Here is an 18,490-nt window from a genome sequence, read left to right on the forward strand (position 1 = left end):
TTAATAGTTGTTGTATCTTCCTGCTGAATTGCCCACTGTCTCACTCTGTGATGACCTTTGAATTTTGTGATGAGATTTTTGTCAGTTTAAAATGTAGCTCTCCACGGCTCTGACTGTTTTAGTGAGACACCTTTAAGGTTTTAAGCGTTTGGCCTGTGTGCCCTCATATGTCATGAATGTGTGCCTCATGGCAAGAACTTGTAATGGGGTCTTGGCCTTTATCTACATAGTCAACTTTATCTTTCAAATACCACTTAATACATTTCTACTTAGAGCAACTATTTTGTTTTGTAGGAGGTATGCACAGATGCTACTACATATGGAAGTCAGAGGACACCCCGGGGGGAGTCAGTCAATCCTCTCCTTTTATCATGTAGTTCCAGCTCAGGTCCTCAGGCAGGGTGGCGAGCACCTTCACCCTTCAGCGGGCCAAACAGATGTCAACTTAACCATCAGTTGTATAGAAGAGGTATACTGTGTTCTCAGAGGCCGCCTGACCTCTTGCCCTGTTTCTAGCAACATCAAACTCAGACAAGGCAGAAAGCAGCCTCTGTGACAGCCCTGCAAATGTCAGCTGGTTTTAAAGCCCTCTGTCCTTCTCTTTAGTCCTCAGAGAGAAGCTCAGAGTTGTAAGTTCTCTTGAATGTGCTCTGCCAAGCTGGAGGTTTGGGCTCAGGCAAACAATATGGTGATTCTCCCCACCAGGGTTTACATGGTTGGCTCCACATTTCATAAGGGCCAGAGCCCTGTCATGGGCTTCTGGATTTGCCACAGAAGCAATTGCTCATGTGTCATCACTGAGCTGCCGTCTCTGTATTGAGAGCCTAGGTTCCCTGTTCTGCCTCCTGGGGATGTCACCCTCCCTGTTATTGCCTTCAAAGAGCACAGCGAGTTTGCTGACTACTAGGGCCTGCACACCCACACAGTCCTCGGACTTTTTAAAAAAAATTTTTTAAATTTATTTTTAAGTTTAAATTTATATTAGAAACAAGGTTGCTTCACAAGTCAGTTCCAGGTCCCTCTCCCTTTCCCTCTCCTCCTCCCATGCCCTTCCCCTAAACCCCCCCCCATTATCCCCTCATTTCCCCAGGGAGGGTGAGGCCCTCCATGGGGGTGTCCATAGTCTGTCATTTCATCCAGGGCAGGGCCTAGACCCTCCCCCCCAAGAGTTCAGGGTGAGAGTGCATCTCACATTGTTGGATGGGAGTCCAAAGTCCATGTGTATATTCGGGATGAATACTGATCTACTGCCCAAGGCTCAATACAGTCCTCAGACTTTTTCCTTGTTAGAGGTGTGATGCAAATGGCACTTGGAATCTGTCTTGGATACGCAGTGCATTTTGATATTTGATATTCCTAGTCAGATGCAGAACAGAGAAGCTGCCATGAAGGGCCCTTTAAACCTCCCCTCTCCTGTTGTAATGAGTTAGTGTTAGATGGAAAGTTTTCTTTGAAGGCTGTGTTTCCTGCTGGAGAAGAGAATCCATGGCCAGGTCACATGGTGACCTTAGAGCTGGGATTTTAGGGTTGTAGGACTCATCAGGTGCTTTCTGTGCCTCATCCTCTTGCCATGAAAGTCTTTTCGGCATTCTTTTAGTTATTCAAAAGGATTTTGAAGAACTGCCATAAAGCTCGGGAGGAAGGTGGCTCAGAACATGGTCACCCATGCTTTCTTCTCTTTCAAATAGGCACCATAAACATGTTTAATTTGCGTCCTTGAGCAAGCAGTGGATTTCAGTTTGCCTTGTTTCAGTTTTTCAAATCTCACTCATTATGGCATGCCTTTATTGGCCTCAGTGCATTCCCACTAGCCTTCATGAGGTCATATATGGAAAGGATGTGTAGGATAAGACCGAAGGTTTTAGAATTGACACCTGCAGTTCTGAGAGTGAGTGGGGCAGGGTCCAGCTATAAATCCTGCATGTAAGATGCAGAATCACAGAGTCCCCTCACAGAGCTGGACTGGGAACAGCAGTGCTGTCCTTGCGTACATTGGGCTTACAATGCCCAGCTGGGTCAGTTTTGCATTGACCCAGGAATTGGCAGCTCCTTTCTGCTTAGCAAAGCTGTCTATAATGTACTTCTTCTGTAGGTCCTCTCGACCTGTTTCCCCCAAACCTAGAATTTCCAAGGTGGAAATTGCCTATCACTCAGTCATTACCCACAGATCTAATGTAAGCCTTAGAGACAGAGGATTTGAATTTTAAGGAGCCTACAGTGATTGCTTGTAATAATTATGATTATGATTATGATGAAGATGATGGATACTAAAAATAATAATAGATTCTCAATGAATTCTTTGTTCATCAAAATACTGGTAAGCCTCTCTACCCAAGAAGAGAATCTAGAAGTTGAGTTCAGAATCCTTCTGTCTCCTGTGGGCAGGCTGCAGAGTCCTTGCCAGCCACCTGCAAAGTGTCCCATAGACTCCTGCCTTAGCCTCTTGACTGCAGAATGGGAACCAAAATGAAGTTATATGCATCATTTAGAAATGCCTACTGTTCCTTTTCTCTGTAGTTATCAGTAGAGTTTATCAGAGGGAAGGCAGCGCAGTACATATGATGGAGGGGCTGGAGATCAGTCTGTTTGCTGCCCAGTAGGACTCATAGTTTATGGAAAACGATGGACAGGAGGCACAGGGACTGACAGGATTTTTCCATTCTTGTCCCCAAAGCAGGGAAGATGGGAAAGCCAATTCCCAGCTACTGGAAGTAGTCTTTATGCATTAGTGTTATTTGGTTATCTTTTAAATTTAAGTTGCTCATATTTAAGTTTTTCATACTTTATCTTTTATAATAATTAGAAATGTAAGCAGCTAGGTTATATTAGGAGGTAAACATGACCAGAAAAGCGGGAAAATGCAGTCTTTGCCATGCACGTTTCATCTAACTGCAGTAGCCCAACTCTAGCTGTAGGCTGCCGAGCATCTACTATCCACGATGAGACTGTCACACTGCCTCCTGCCCCATCTGAATTGACTTCATTAGCAGCCGTCTTGCATAGGGGAACTAAGACAGTGGTATTGTGACACTTCCATATTTCAGACCTGGTTAGTCAGCTCAGGTGATCCACTGGCCATGCTACCTTGAGTGGGCTTGGGTTCCTTTCCTGCTGCTGCCTTCTAAGGGAGAACTGAACAGTTATCTTCCGTGGACAGTCCAGGTCACTGTCCCATCCCCACAGCAGCTTCTATCCCTGTTAGCCCTTGGTACTATACCCAGTCTCCATCTGTTTTCATCTGTGTTTCTGTCATCGCCTATTTCCTGCTTATTTATGAGTGACTGTAAGTCCCTTTATTTTTTTTCCCAATGTCACTCAGCCCTTTTCTGTCCACAAAGATAAAAATCATTTCCATGGTAACAGGTGCCTACTGTCAGGAACGTCCTTATCTTAGCTTTGCCCACTTGACTTCTGGGACCAATTCATAGTTGTCGTCATGTTCTGGAGGGATGTCTAAATCTCTACATCGCATTACAGTTCTCAAGCTCAGGTGAACATTTAGCGTGCACAAGCCACGTCATTATAATAGCTGCAATGCCCCAATTTCTAGAGCTGTCATTAGACTACAGTATCAGCAACTCCTTCCTGCTTGTGATCAGTGGGAGGGGCCACGTTGAATCATGCATCTTTGTCCAGAAACAAGTCCTTTTTGTTTGGGGAACATGAGGTCTTGGGCTCAAACAGAAAGTGTTCTCATAATTATATAGGTCCTTAGTAAGCAGTCTTGTTTCCCAATTACTTCACGTAAAATAAAATTTCCTTCAAGGCACACAGACACCTAGGAACCAGTTTTCATAAAAGGTACCAATCAAAAAAGTTCAGGTTGATGGAAGTCAGATGTCTTGGGCCTCTTGCTTCTTTAGGCTTGTAACTTAGACATGGTGGGTATTCTGTTTGAATCCATAGCCTCATTCCTTCTGGGTAGATTCCTGCTCTTTCTCCTCTGGAAGAAGAGCTTCAGACACTGTGTCCATATGAAGCCAAGCACAGCTTCTGCTTCAACTGCCCCATTGGGGTATTTGTCCCAATTATGAGGCTACATTGCCTCCAGCAAGTCCTGCCTGGAAACCACACTATGGTGTGCATCTATGGTTTTGTCACAGTTTGACCATTGTGTTGGTGCTTTTGCTGTTTGTTCTGATTTTTATGTTGAGATTGAATCCAGGGCCTGGTGTACCCTATGATGTACTCCGCTACCATGATGTGCTGCTAATCCCTAAGTCTGTGGTTTTAGAGGTTTTGAGGATTTTCAAAACCATTTTGATATGTTTTTCAATTTCTATATTGATAAAAGCCAAACAACGCTCTCAAATAAGCTTGTAATCCTTTTCATGAGAGAAGAACACTTCTGCCCTTAATTTACAGGGTAGTTCTTCACTTAATAAATAAGGCTGATGGCTCCTAATGGGCTCCAGGCTGAAAAGGAAAGAGATAAAATTAGGAAAATTAAAGACATTTGTTAATGTTTAAATTCGATCTACCCTCTGTCCCCATTGGTTACATCTGTAGATTAAGCCAGTTGTGCATTGATTGGTACTACAGTGGAAAAATTGTAACTCTGTTACAAGTGCAGAATAAACAGTTATTTACATAATGTTTGCATAGCATTCAGCATGCTATCTGGAGGTGGTTGGAGATGTTGTGGATAGACTTCATGGAAGTATCACACAATTTTATGTAAGGGACTTGAGCATGCAAGGATATTACATCTGTGAGGGTCGTGGAGCCAAGAGATCTCAAGGAATTGGTATGTTACTAACCTGCTAACCTGAGAAGTACAGAGAGGATGGTGGATTAAAGATCTCTCTCTCTCTCTCTCTCTCTCTCTCTCTCTCTCTCCCCCTCTCTCTCCCTCTCCCTCTCCCCCCCCCTCTCTCTCTCTCTCTCTCTCTCTCTCTCTCTGTCTCTCACTCATTACACTCATTATGATTGGCATTTTAGACATTTCCTAGAAAGTACACTTGTGCTATCTGAACAAAGCCTATGACATATAACTTGTTGGAAATAAAAATAAAAATGCGAGGAACTGAAGGTTGTTGAATAAAAAGCTTGAACTCTAGGCAGTATAATTTTTAGTACCAAGTCTTAGAGAGACACTATGGGCCACAGACTGTCTTTAATATTTTTCTTTTCAGTTTTTACCATGAGAGATTTCCTGTGGTGATGGAAATAACCTGCCTCTAGCTCCATCACCGGATCACCCATTCTGAGCCGGCATTGCCTTCAGTAAGGCCCGATAGGTGCCTGTCTCTCTCTGTGTTGATAATTCAAGTAGCTACCCACTACTTTTCTCCTCAGTTGCTTGATTTAACATAAGGAATACTATGACGCAGAGAATAAAATTATTTGCAGTGGTTTTATGACTGAAGAGAGGAGAAAATGTAGGCTACATTGTCCTCTTCGGGTCCCAGCAACCTCTGAAGTGAGGACTGTGGCTGGGGTTTCTCAAGGCTGGCCCATAGTCCCTTTACCAACCTCTTGTTCACTGCACAATCCTTTCAGACATAGTAACTCTAAACTTTTAGGAAACAACACCCAGAAAGGTAAGATAGAGCTCAACTGAAGAATTACAAGTTGCCGGGAGGCGACGGTGCAGGCCTTTAATCCCAGCACTCCGGAGGCAGAGGCAGAGGCAGGCGGATCTCTGTGAGTTCGAGGCCAGCCTGGTCTACAAGAGTTAGTTCCAGGACAGCCTCCAAAGCCACAGAGAATCCCTGTCTCGAAAAACCAAAAAAAAAAATTACATGTGAATATATTCTACAGCCAACAAATAGGAATCCAGTTCTAGAGTCTTTTTATACCCTTTACAATAGAATTTGTCCCCTCTCATGTAGAAAACTGGTCCTTCTTGTTGCTCTTCTTGGATTTAGTACCTCTGTGGAAGATATCATTATTCTCTCAGTTGCCTAAGTGTTTCCAGATCATCGTTTTGCTTTGTGTGCATGTGTTTATTTATTTAGAATTTAGGATGTTTATCATAAAACTTTACATCTTATACACTCTTACTGTTCTGTGAACTGTTGGCACTGTATTGTGTCACAATGATCCATCCCCTATTTGTCTTCTGTGACTGAAGCTTTACAATCATTGCAACTTAATTCATCGCCACCCACCCTACAGCTCCTGGCCACCACCATTTTGTTTGATGTCTGCGTGGATTTCCCTGGGTGGGATATTTCCTCTACATGGATTCATGTAGTATTTGACCTGTGGTGGGCTCGTTTATTCAGCGTACTGCCTTCATCATTCATCCATGGTGTACCGTATGTAAAGTTTCTTTTTTAAATATTAAGTAAACTCCCATCACGTTCCCCACTTTGGTTACCCATTCATCTTTTGTGGACACTTGAGTTGTTTCTGCTTTTTGATTATTGTGTATAGCCTCAGTACGAATGTGGATGTACAAGTATCTATTAGAATCCCTCTTTTTATTTCCTTTGGTAAAGTACCCAGATATTTTATTCCTCTACCACCATACTGTCATCCACAGTGCCTGAGTAATTTTCCTTATTATTAATGCTGCACAATTCTACTCTAGGGTAACCATTTCACTATGCCTTCTGTGTACATTTTTAAATTTGCTGTAGCAAAACTGATCAATTTTCTTATTTGCTGTCTGAAATTTTGATATTAAATGCATGACACCATTGCAAAATTAAATACCACAATGCTTCTCCATCTTCTAATAGTTTTACAGTTGTAGGTATGGCTAGTTATTTAACCTGTTTTGAATTTACTTTTGGATATGACGTGAAAGTATCCAAATTAATTCTTTTTGTAAATTAATTTTTAATTTTAATTTTAAATAGCTTGTTTTACATGTCAATCCCAGTTCCCTCTCCCTCCCCTCCTCCCGCACTACCCCATCCACCCCCCAAGCCTCCCGCCCTATTGCCATTTCCTTCCATATAGGGGTTATCTAGAGTCTGTCATTTCACTCAGGGTAGGGTCCAGGCACTCCCCTAAGAGTCCAGGCTAAGAGAGCATCCCTCTTTTGCATTCTTTTGCTCTTAGATATCCAGTTTTCCCAGCATCGTTTGCCAAAAAGGCTGCCATTTTTCCTCTTTAGATGTCTGATGACTTTGTTGAAAGCCTTTTGTCGGAACTGTATCTTTAGTGTCTGAATTATCAAGCGTGGCCTGTATGCTTCTTGGGCACAGCTGTTCCATGGCATTCTAAAATGCTCCACTGACATTATCATGACTCTGCTTAGCAACAGCTACTAAAACCAGTGTTTTCCCCAGCATTTATGGGTGTATGTGTATGCATGTGTATGTACTCCAAATCTCTCTCTTACAAGCTTTGTTACATGAACGGCACTCAGTACATTTCATACTTCCCACTTTCAGCCATCCAGGCTTTGTGTCTGCAAGCTCTTGCAATCTAGTGGCACTAGAAAACTCTGGAAGCCCAGAGTCTAATAAATACTCCACGAAACAACCAGCCTTCTGCCAGGAGTCTTGACTGATGTCATGTGACACAGCCTTCCCCGCTGCAGAATCTGAGGTTGTTGCGTGAGGAGACAGAACCCTGAGGAACCCAGAGAAGGTGAAGGAAGATGCCATTTGTCATATTAATGATCAGGAAATCCTAGTTTCAGGTTTGGAGTCAGTTTATCTGAAATCAATGTATCATATGTGTAGCATGTAGATTTGTTTTTGGGACTTCCATCCAAAATGCCAACAGCTCTTTGGAGCTATCACAGCTTGGTTGTGTTGTCAGACGCTGGGAGCTGCCTCACATTCATGACTATTGTTTTCATCTCATGGAAGTCCCTGGATTTCGATCCCTGAATGTGTGAGCCTAGAAGCTCAAAGATGCCTCAGTTCCAGAAGCAAAGTGCAGAGTCCATTTGTGAATGAGCAGCTATTCAGCAAAACTGAAGGAGGCCCATTGAAATAATTGCAGGAGCAAACAGTCTTGTTTCCATGGAAACTTTGTGTGGACAAGTTCATGCATCTTGATTATGTTCCTCCTGGGCGCATAAATATTCTGGAACTGGCTCCGTTCTCTCCTTAGACGATCCCTGAGTAGTGATGAAGGGGTTCCCTCCTGGACAGGGCATTGGCTCCTGAGCTCAGGGTCTGCAGAATCCCTCTTCCCTCACTGGTGGTGTTCAGCTCCTCTACAGGCAAGGGAAGAGGAACCTAAATTGTCCAGTTACCCTGCAAGGGATCTGTGCACACTGACTCTGTAACCTGCAGTGTGTGCTGCTCACAGGAGCTGTGCTCACTCACACATGAACCAGGGATATTTTTATTCACAAAAGTTTTGCTTCTTTGACTATAGCATTTTAACTGTGCACTAGACACGGGCATACCTCCTTATATAATAATGATAAGCTATGTTTTCATTTTTCTTTGGTGTTTGAACTTAATAGAATTTTGGTTTGAAACTGTAGTTTTTAAAAATATACCTCTGATATTTCTCACCTTGTAATTCAGCTCTATAGCTACTTCGACTTTAAATTACTTACGCAGTGTCTTAAATTTTATGTCATTTCTTTGCCGTAAAATTAACTTAAGTAACATAGAGTATCTTTATAGTCATCTGTTACTGGCAATTTGCAGTGAGCAACTGTCTTATTTTCCTACAGCTCAGTAAATATAAGGCAGGATCTCTCGTCCTTTTAGAGTTTAAGAAGGAAGACAAGCTGAGTTTAATTTTAAATGTGAATAGGTCCCCAAGAGAGATCCACCCACCTGTGCAGCATAGGCCTGGCTGTGAGTGGCTGAGCCCTCTGGACCCTGGGTTGTGCTCTCCACGTTTTACTGAACCATAAATTTCTAACATATATGTATTTTTTCTCCACAGTAAAACCAACTGTGATTGATGTGGACATTTACGTTAACAGCATTGGTCCTGTGTCATCCATAAACATGGTAAGAAGCACCTGGGTTTAGTTCAGCGGCTCTCATACCCCCATCATGCTTGCGGTTTCCAGTGGATTTCGCTGGAGTTTTATCCCACTGTACCTCCTCAAGTATTAAGTGATGCGCCGTTGAAAGTGGCCTTTAAGGGTCACGAGGGACAGCTTGTGACATAGGCAGTGAGCCCTTGCTCTGGAGATCAAGAACTGTCCCCCACTCTTACACTCACTGACAGTATGTGCCTTTCAGATGGGATTATTTGGGGGCTGTGTAGCCATTCTCTGTATGGCCTCGCTCATATTAGAGATGCGTGTAAGTGGCAGGCAACTTCTGGCGTGGATTCCGCGGCCAAGCCAGCTCTTGTTGGCTTACTTATCTGCTTCAGAGGGAATATAAAAGCAAATGTGTTGTCTTCCTGAGTGTATGGATTTCCATCAGGCAAACTGGGCACAGGGATTTCCCTGTGAAAGAAGTCATTCCCTTGTGGAAAGTGTTTAGCTGCTAAGCAAATGATGCTGTGTTAAAATGTGGCGCAGGGGGCTCTCCCAACATGTCTGCCTGCCGTGGCGTGCCTCCTGCCCGTAGACACTGTAGGAGTCTCAGAGCAGGTTATTTGATGTTGCCAACAATGTCCCGCACGGGACTTCTCTGTGCCTACTGCCTCTGAGTCTGTGAGATTTCTCGGAGAAAGGACAGGGAATTGCCAACTCCTCTGCGCATCCTTCTCAGGGCAGTGCGTTGCTGTGCGTGGGATTAACTCCTTCAAATCAATAGCCGGAAAGTCTCTCTTAGTTGCCAGATGTTACAAGTGTTCTTTGCGGACATAAAGCTTCCACGTCGTGGTAAAATTACGTTACAGGTTTCCTTTACAAGAAATAAAACATCTCAAGGGTGTGGCCAAGGGTATAATGATAGCATTGGTGAGGTTGCATGTGTAATCCATAGCACAAAACACAAAACCTCCAAACAGAAAATCAGTATCAATGTCATCTGTAAGTATGAGCAATGGGGTGAAATAAATAAAAGAAACTTACTTCACACAACCCACTGTCGGTAGATGGGATGTGTATTAAAATCAACTAGTGATGTGATCTTCCCTTACTTGGGAAGTAATCAACTCAGTTGGCTTTGCTGAGAAAGAGCTCATGTTTGTTTCTTACCCTGGGGTTTGGTTTGGTTGCCTTTCATCCACACATCTTCGTAGTGCCTTTGTGTCTTGGTCTAATTCATCTCTAACACTGAAAGTTCCTTGCAGACACATCAACCCTGTAGCGGGGATGGTGCACTAGCATTCCTGGAGGTTTGCCCAGGTCCTGCAGCTAGGAGATGTACTTTGTGCCCTGCATTATACTCTGGTTGGGCATGTTTGTGTGGAAATCAAATGTGCCAGAGGAGTGTGCTAAGTGATGTCGCCCACAGCCAGCAAGGACTTGGTTGAAGGTCAGACTTGTCCAAGACATGTCAGCAGGTTGGCACGGTTGGAACAACATTTTCCAATGAAGTCAATGCGGGCAGCCTTACAAGGTCCTCTGAGTGACAAAAATGCAGATGAGTGAATGTTGGATAAGAAGCATCCCGGGACCTAAGGGGCCAAGGCCCTAAGAGAGATGGGAGAGTTTTGAGCTATATGCTAGGTTTGAAAAAGTGTGGAAGCCTTCTTGGAATCTGCTCCAGGAATTAGTATGACCTCATAAGATCTCTGGGTAATTCTCTCTTCATCATTTGAAGTTATAAGATTTTTTTTTTCGTGAGATTGGGTGTTGTACGTCCCAGGCTGGCCTCAGATTTGCTGTGTAACCAAGATTACCTTGAACTTCTGATCTGAGTGCTGAGGTTATAGACATGTACCACCACCACTCCTGGTTCATGCAATTCTGTCAATCAACCCTGGGGCTCCGTGCAAGCTGAGCAAGTGCTTTACTAAGTGAAATACATCTCCACTCCCCATGCTAGGGTATAAATCTTGCGTTTCGGTCCTTTTGCCAAATAGTAAACAATGACTTACATCAGGGATGACAAGATAACCCAACAGGGAAAGACATTTGCTGTCAAGGCTAAAGACATTCAATGCCTGGATCTCACAGTTGTAAGGAGAGAACCGACCCCCACTAATTGTCTCCTCATTTGTTTATGTGCCTCATAGCATGCACATACACAGATACACAAATAAATAAATGCAATTTTAAAATTAAAAAAGGAGAGATCCTATACTTAAATTGACCCAAGGCATTCAGAGCCCTCAGAGGAAGATATCTGTGTTTCTATGCCTCATAGATTTTGTGTCAGCTGCCGCTTATTCTGAGAAATGAAAACTTCTACCTAGTGGTCTCTGGGTCCCAAAGGGACTAAACACAGACATGCAGTGCATCAGTGTCAGTCTGCTAAAGGGATTGGACCCCATCTTCATTTCACTGCCCAGCTGGAAGTTCTGAAATTAAAAATCTCAGTATTCTAAAAGTCAATAAAAATCCAGAGAGGATGGAAGCACTAGCAAGCCATTGTCTTTCTTAATTTGCTGATTGCTAAGTGGCTATTTAGGGAAAATCCTGTAACCTTACCAAACTCTCTTAACACTGTGGCTAAAGCTAAATGAAAACTTACACCCTGAAACCCTGACTGCAATTCCAAATGATGCTTTTGCCCATAACACAGTCTTGGAGAGTTGCTTTCGTTTCTGTCACGCACATTTTATTGCTGACTCAGCCCTCATTACCCACTTACATTCAGTTCCCTCCTCAGTCCCTATCAGTTTTCACAAGGTCCACATTTCATTTTTAAAGTGTCTTTCTTTCTGAACCTATGGTGTGGCTCTACGGCTATGTGAATGGAACCTTTTGCCATTCTGCCTCTCCGGCAGCAAAAGGACCTTCGAGAAACATCTTTGAGATTGCCTCAGGAGGCCATGGAGGCCTCCCAGGGGTCAGCCATGCTCATCATCCCAATGTGTACAGCTCCTGGTAGACACAGCACCGGATGTATTTGTGCCTTTGCCTGACTCAGAACAGGACTTTCTTTGTGTGATGCATGCGTATACAAGCGTGCGTGCTTTAGTGCGTGTTTAGGAGTGAGGAGTGGGAGTTAGTTTTCTCCTTCCACCTGTGAGTTCCAGCAGTAAAAACGGTCAGCCATGCTCATCATCCCAATCGGACTGGTAGACACAGATTGTGCAAGACCAAGAGAACTACAGTCAGAGGCATATGTAAGTTCATTCTTGAGAACTTCCAGTTTAAGTAGCCTCTTTCGGAGAGTTTAATCTCCAGGGTGTCGTACTGTGGAATTGCTCATTGTTCATATCTGTGTGGAGTCAAATGAAGCTCATTGAGATCACATGTGGAGGATTCTTAAGTATGATCAGATGGGGGTCACCCCAGGACATCCTCAAGGCCATGGAGTGAAATGCAGCTGTGTGTACTACAGAAATACCACTTCAGCTGCACACTGAGATGATGGGGGTTCAGCGTGACCCAGGGACAGGATTACTTTTCCTTTCTAAATATTGAAGTATTTAATTTTGGTTCCCTGCAATGTGGACAGGACAGTCAGGGAACCTGGGACATGCGCAGGCTAACAGGAGGGCTCTTCCTTTGCATCCTGAACTTTGCGTAACAAATATATGTCATTTAGAATCATATTTTCAGTTAGTATCTAGTGTGTCCCGCCTGTTTCTCCTCTCTCTACAAATCCTGGAAGCTGGTTTCATGAGAGCTCCGTGCCTTTGCTCTTTCTAGATGCTGTAGGACTGTGGCCATGCTCCACGTGGCTCCGCACCGATGCCTTCATTTTAAGTTCTGCCACCAGCTTATCTGTGGAAGCCCAGTCACCCATTGCCATGTGAGAATAAGGAATAGCCATTAAAGTATACATTGCAACAATTTGTAACCTAAGTATTCGGAATCGGTAGCATGCCGCACAATCCTGAGGGTGATGGGGGGAACAGTGAGACCCCCCAACCTCACTCTTGTTGTCCCTTTAGACAGGTAGTTTTGAGAGAGGACACCAGGTAACCACGACCACTCCAGAGAGGTCAGTAACCCTGGAAGGCGATCTCTTTTTTTATAGAACTTCCTGGAAGGTACACAGATTCATGGAAAGCCAAAAGAAATGAAGGCTGTAGCAACACAAAGGAAGTCTTGATTTTCTTCATGTTTTTTTTTTCACTCAAGGTGTGTAGCATTTTTGAATTTGTAGTTTGATACCCTATGTTCATGCTTGAAAAAAAAGTTACTCTTTTTTTCCTTTTTTTGATTGACATGATTTCACATATATAAGGGTTACAATGCAATGTTTAGTTTCAAGTAAACACCATGGGATTATGAAATGCAGGCAAGTCAAACATCCAAGACCATGTCTATTTTTTTTCTTTGTGGAAAGAACATTGCCTACAGTCAAGATGCAAAGTGAATTTGTCAATCACCAATGAAGAGACTATAGTCCACACGGACAATGGGATATTATTTTGCCAATATAGACATCCATAGGAACATGAGTGGACCTCGAAGATGTTATATGGAGCCAAGAAAGAAAGACAGATACCCACAGTCCCACTTTTATATAGGTATCAAATGTTATTTCTTAAGAGGATAGGAAAGTCATTGCCAGAGTCTAGGTAAGAGATAATGGAAAGGGAACAGGAGAAGTTCACCAATGGTACAATGACCACAGTTAAAGAAGGTGAACAAATTCTCATGTTCAGAGTTCCCAGGAGAGCATGAGCGTGTAGAACATCTCAGGAGCCAGAAAGAACTTTGGGTGTTCTAGCTGTTCTCGCTTACATTGCTTCAGTATTGTTTTCTTTCCTATATTTTGTGTTTCTAGTCACCCAGAACCTTCCATACCTCCTTTCCCCCTACTGTCTTTGCTCTTTCTTCCTCCTTTTGTGCTCGATGCTGTACTTGGTGTACGCCTTCCCAACCCACCTTTTAATTGCCAGGTCTTTTTTCCCCATCTGTTCTAGGGTAGAAGAGACAAATGGAAGCCACGTATCTATTCAGTTGTAAAGTCTAGTATTTTCTCTTTGGGCTGTAATATTGTTTGATTCATCAGATTCCAGTTTGGGATTCTCCGTCTTACAGTTCATTTTCTTGCATCCATTGGCCATGAAATATAAGGTCTAATGACTGTCGTAACTGGTCATTTCTGATTCTGCTTCTGTTGCATTGTGCTCTTTGATTTTAACTCACAACAGGCCAGGTAATGTTGGTAGTGAACAAGAACCTGTGAGGTTCTGAAGCTGTGTTTTCCCCACACCTCTGTGCAGGTGTGAGCGAGTGTGAGCTGGTCTTTCTGAGGCTCAGGTGGACACTGGTCTCCCCATCTCTTAGGTGCAGCTCTCTAGAGGTGTCAACGGATAGCTTTGCCTCATAGTCACTTTCATGATTGTCTCTCTCCTCTGTGCAGCTAAAGTCAGGAAATGCGTTGAAAGGAAACTGTGGCTCCTTGGTTCATTTCTGTCTTGGCTTGCTCTTTTTTTTAGCACTTGGGATTAAATGCAGGACTCTATATACACTAAGCTGAGCTGGCAATTTCAGCCTTTAAGGATTTCAATTCTGAGGTAGAGTCTCACTTAAAATTGCCCAAGCTGGCTTTGAGTTCACTCCACAGCCCATGCTGACTTCGCTTTTACAATCCTCCTGCATCAACCTTCTACGTAGCTAGGTTCACAGACTTGGGTGCCCAGGCTCTGTTTTGTCACTTGCTTCCTGGTAACGTACTCCTTGGTGGCCCCAGACTCTGTCTCTGTTCCCCCTGACCTGGCCTCTGTGCCTTATGTACCACTCTAGCTTGAGGCAAAATCCATGGGGAACATCACAAAGGAAACACGGTGTCTTTCTACATGCCTGCCCTCTGTCTCTTTTTTTGGGGTTTTCTGAATTTTAAATTGACATTTTACCCCAGGTTTCTTTTTGTCCTTGATGGGATTACTGGTGTATTGTAATATATGTCATCAAAGCTACTTGACTTGGTTTGAACAAAGTGTAAAGTTGTTTTATTTTTCACTAATACGTGCTGATTTTGCATGTTAATTGGGTGGTGTGACATTTCAATGTGTGTTTACGTCATAAACTGATTACAGGCAACCTCTTTTTTTTCTACCATGGCACTTCTTCCCAAATTCTTGTGACCAGCTTCTTTACTCTTCAAAGAACTAGAATAAACAATCTCAAAATTCACATGGGAGTACAACAGCCGTAGAGCCAATGCCATCATGACCAAGTGAGCACATTTGGAAACATCATTATACCTGATTTCAAGAGACATCCCAGAGCCATGATAACCAAGCAGCACGAAGCTGGTATTATAAATAAATAGAGCACAGGAACAAAGTGGTGGCTCCAGAAATAAACTCTGGTGACTACAGGCAACTTATTCTTCACAAAGGCACCAACGCCCCTTATATGCCATCCTAGAGCCTTCATCCAGTGGCTGATGGAAGCAAAGGCAGACACCCACAGTTAAACACTGAACTGAACTCCTGGAAGCCAGTTTCAGAGAGGGAGGAATGATGAGCAAAGGGGTCAAGACCGGGCTGGTGAAACCCACAGAAACAGCTGACCTGAACAAGGGGGAGCTCATGGACCCAAGACTGATGGCTGAGAGGCCAGCATGGGACTGATCCAAACTCCCTGAACGTTGGTGTCAGTGAGGAGGCCTCAGAAATCTTTGGGAACTCAGGTACTAGATCAGTATTTATCCCTGGCATCCAAACGGACTTTGGGAACCCATTCCACATGGAGGGATGCTTTTTCAGCCTAGACACATGGGGGAGGGCCTAAACCCTACCCTGGATGATATGACAGACTTTGGAGATCCCCATGAAGGGCCTCACCCTCCCTGGAGAGTGGATTGGGGATTTGGTGGAAAGTTAGGAGGATTGGTGGGGGGGGGCGTGGGAGGAGGGGAGGGAGAGGGATCTGGGATTGACATATGAAGCAAGCTTGTTTATAATTTAAATAAATATTTAAAAAAAGAATGAAAACTAGACTCTGAGCCAAGCTGTTGATACAAGCCCTTAATCCAAGCACCTGGGAGTCATGCTGATTTCTATGAGTTTAAAGCTAGCATGGTCTACACACTGTGTTCCAGGACAGCTAGAACCACACAGTATGAGTCCCAGACCCTCACCCGCCAGGTCAATTACATAGTGTTCAATAGGATCACAGAAGAAAATGTTCCCAAATTAAGGAAACACATGGCCATACAAATACAAAAAGCATATAGAACAGTAAATAGACAAGATCAGAAAATAAACTCCCCAATGGCATACTATAATTTGAACACTAAATATACTGAACAAAGAGAGAGCATTGAAAGCTGCAAGAGAAAAGTTACAAATCACAAATAAAAAAATCACATAAAACAGCCAGACAACAAACAAAAAACTGAGTTTTCAGTAGCTAGAGGGCTTGGAGCTTACTAAAGGGCACAGATGCCAATCCAGACTACTTTACCCAGCAAAACCATCTGCCATAGTTAGAAGAGAAAAAAAATTCCATGATGTAAAGTAACTAAAAGAATTTATGTCCACTTAATAAGCCCTGCAGACAATACAGGAAGCAGTAATTTGAACTGAAGACAGGAAGAAGCATACTCAAGAGGATACAGAAAGAAAACAAATAAAGCTATAATTACTGGAATACAAAATAGACCTAAGAACACAAACAAAAGAGAGAGGCAGTAATCAACACATACCTTTCAGTAATAACTATATATTGGTGGCTTCAGCTCCTCAATCAAAATAAAAAATGCTGGTTATCATAGCAAGCCCTTATTGCTGAAAATGTCATTTGCTTATGCCATTGAACATGGAGAAATAGAATTGGCATCCAAGTAGAAACTTCTCCTCTAATGACTATCGTTTTTGGTGTATCATCCAGCAATGAGCCCAGTGATCTGCAAGATATACATGAGCAATATGTTACAGGAATAACCAACCACCTTGTGATTGCTCTTAAGGGCCCACTACATGAGATCGAACTCATGCTCAGCCCTGCTAAAGTGGCCAAGAGCTTGGGACTAGACAGGTCATGGACATTAAGGGAAATCCTAATAATATTATTCTGCTAAAGAAATAGCAGTAAAATTACTGGCATATTCTTAAAAGCACATAGACCACTACTCAACTTTCATTAGAGAAGCTTCTATTCCAGTAGATGATAATTAACATAGAGACTCACACTTGGGCGATGAGCAGAGAGACTCCATAGCTCTTAGTCCTAATGAATTGTCTTTACCAAGTCCCACTTTCCAAGGTTCATGGGTCAATATGGAAGAGGAGGTAGAAAGATTCTAAGAGCCACGGTAGGTGGCTAATGTCAAGAAAAGGGTGTCTTCCAGACACAGCAGGGTCATGTACATATGAACTCATAGAGATGGTGACAACACATTCAAACCAGTACAAGTTCAAACAAGAGAAAAATCTCCAGACAGACACAAGAAGCACTTCCAAACTCCTTCTCTGGAGCCAGAGTTATTCCAATACCAAAATCAACTCTTGCTGAACCTAGATGTCAAAATTCTCAGTAAACTGCTTTTCAGTTGAATACAGGCATATATCAAAAGACCCTCTACTATGATCAAATTAGCTTTATCCTGAAGAGACATGGAAGAATCTGCATATGTAACTTAATAAATGTAGTGAATCATACAAATTGAGCTTAAAACAAAAAAATACACATGATCTATTCAATAGATGCAGAAAAGGCCTTTGACAAAATCCATCACGCCTTCATGATAAAAGTCCTAGAGACAATAGAGATGAAGAGGGACATACTTCAACATCATAAAGGCTATATACGACAAGCCCTCTACATTATCCTTCAGGAAAATCAAATCAAGGCAATCTCTTGGACTGTCTATTATCCATGACCCTTTTCAATATAATGCTTGAAGTAATAGCTAGAGAAAAAGGTAAGAGATGGAAATTAAAGGGATAGAAAAACTTTTCATATTTGCATATGGCATGATATTATGTATAAAGGATCCAAAAATTCCACAGAAAACTTGTAGAAATTATCAACTCTTTCAGAAAGTGACAGGATGCACAATCTATTTACAAAAATCAGTAAACATTCAATAACTAATATGATGAGATCATGGAAACACGCCCCTTTAGCTTCAAAATACAATATCATGAAATTAACCTCACCAAAGAGATGAAATACACTGCATTAGAAACTTTAATTCTCTGAATAAAATAATGAAGAAGACACAAGGTGCTGAAAACCTCCAATGCTGATGGCTTGGTATAATTAATACTATGAAAATGACCATTCTACCAAAAGTAATTTATATACCAATGCAATTCCAATCAATACCGTGTGAGATTGTACAGAGGAATAGAAAAACATTGTTTAGTTTCACATGAACCCACAAATGATCTGGACAGGTAAAGCAATCCTGAGCAAAAATAACAGTGCTGGAGGGATTGCTATACCGTACTTCAAGCTATATTGCAGAGCTGTAGTAAGGAGACCAGCATGGTGCTGGCATAAAAGCAGATATGTCAATCAGTGGATCAAATTAGAAGACCCAATGAATGCACATAATTACAGCCATCTGGTATTTGATGAAGATAAAAATATACACCATGGAAAAGACAACATCTTCAACAAATTGTGCTG

General features: G+C 42.6%; 1 protein-coding gene across 2 annotated transcripts in view; it reads left to right on the forward strand.

Moving 5' to 3' along the window:
* The window catches only part of Gabrg3 (gamma-aminobutyric acid type A receptor subunit gamma3), a 580,888-nt gene that overhangs the window by 37,235 nt on the left and 525,163 nt on the right, over positions 1–18,490 (forward strand). For both annotated transcript variants that reach the window (XM_040733265.1, XM_040733266.1), the window contains one exon: positions 8,815–8,882. In XM_040733265.1, coding sequence (XP_040589199.1) covers positions 8,815–8,882 — 68 coding nt within the window. The remainder of the gene's footprint in view (positions 1–8,814; positions 8,883–18,490) is intronic.

This window comes from Mesocricetus auratus, unplaced genomic scaffold, assembly GCF_017639785.1.
Source record: "Mesocricetus auratus isolate SY011 unplaced genomic scaffold, BCM_Maur_2.0 Super-Scaffold_100030, whole genome shotgun sequence".
NCBI classification, from domain to species: domain Eukaryota; kingdom Metazoa; phylum Chordata; class Mammalia; order Rodentia; family Cricetidae; genus Mesocricetus; species Mesocricetus auratus.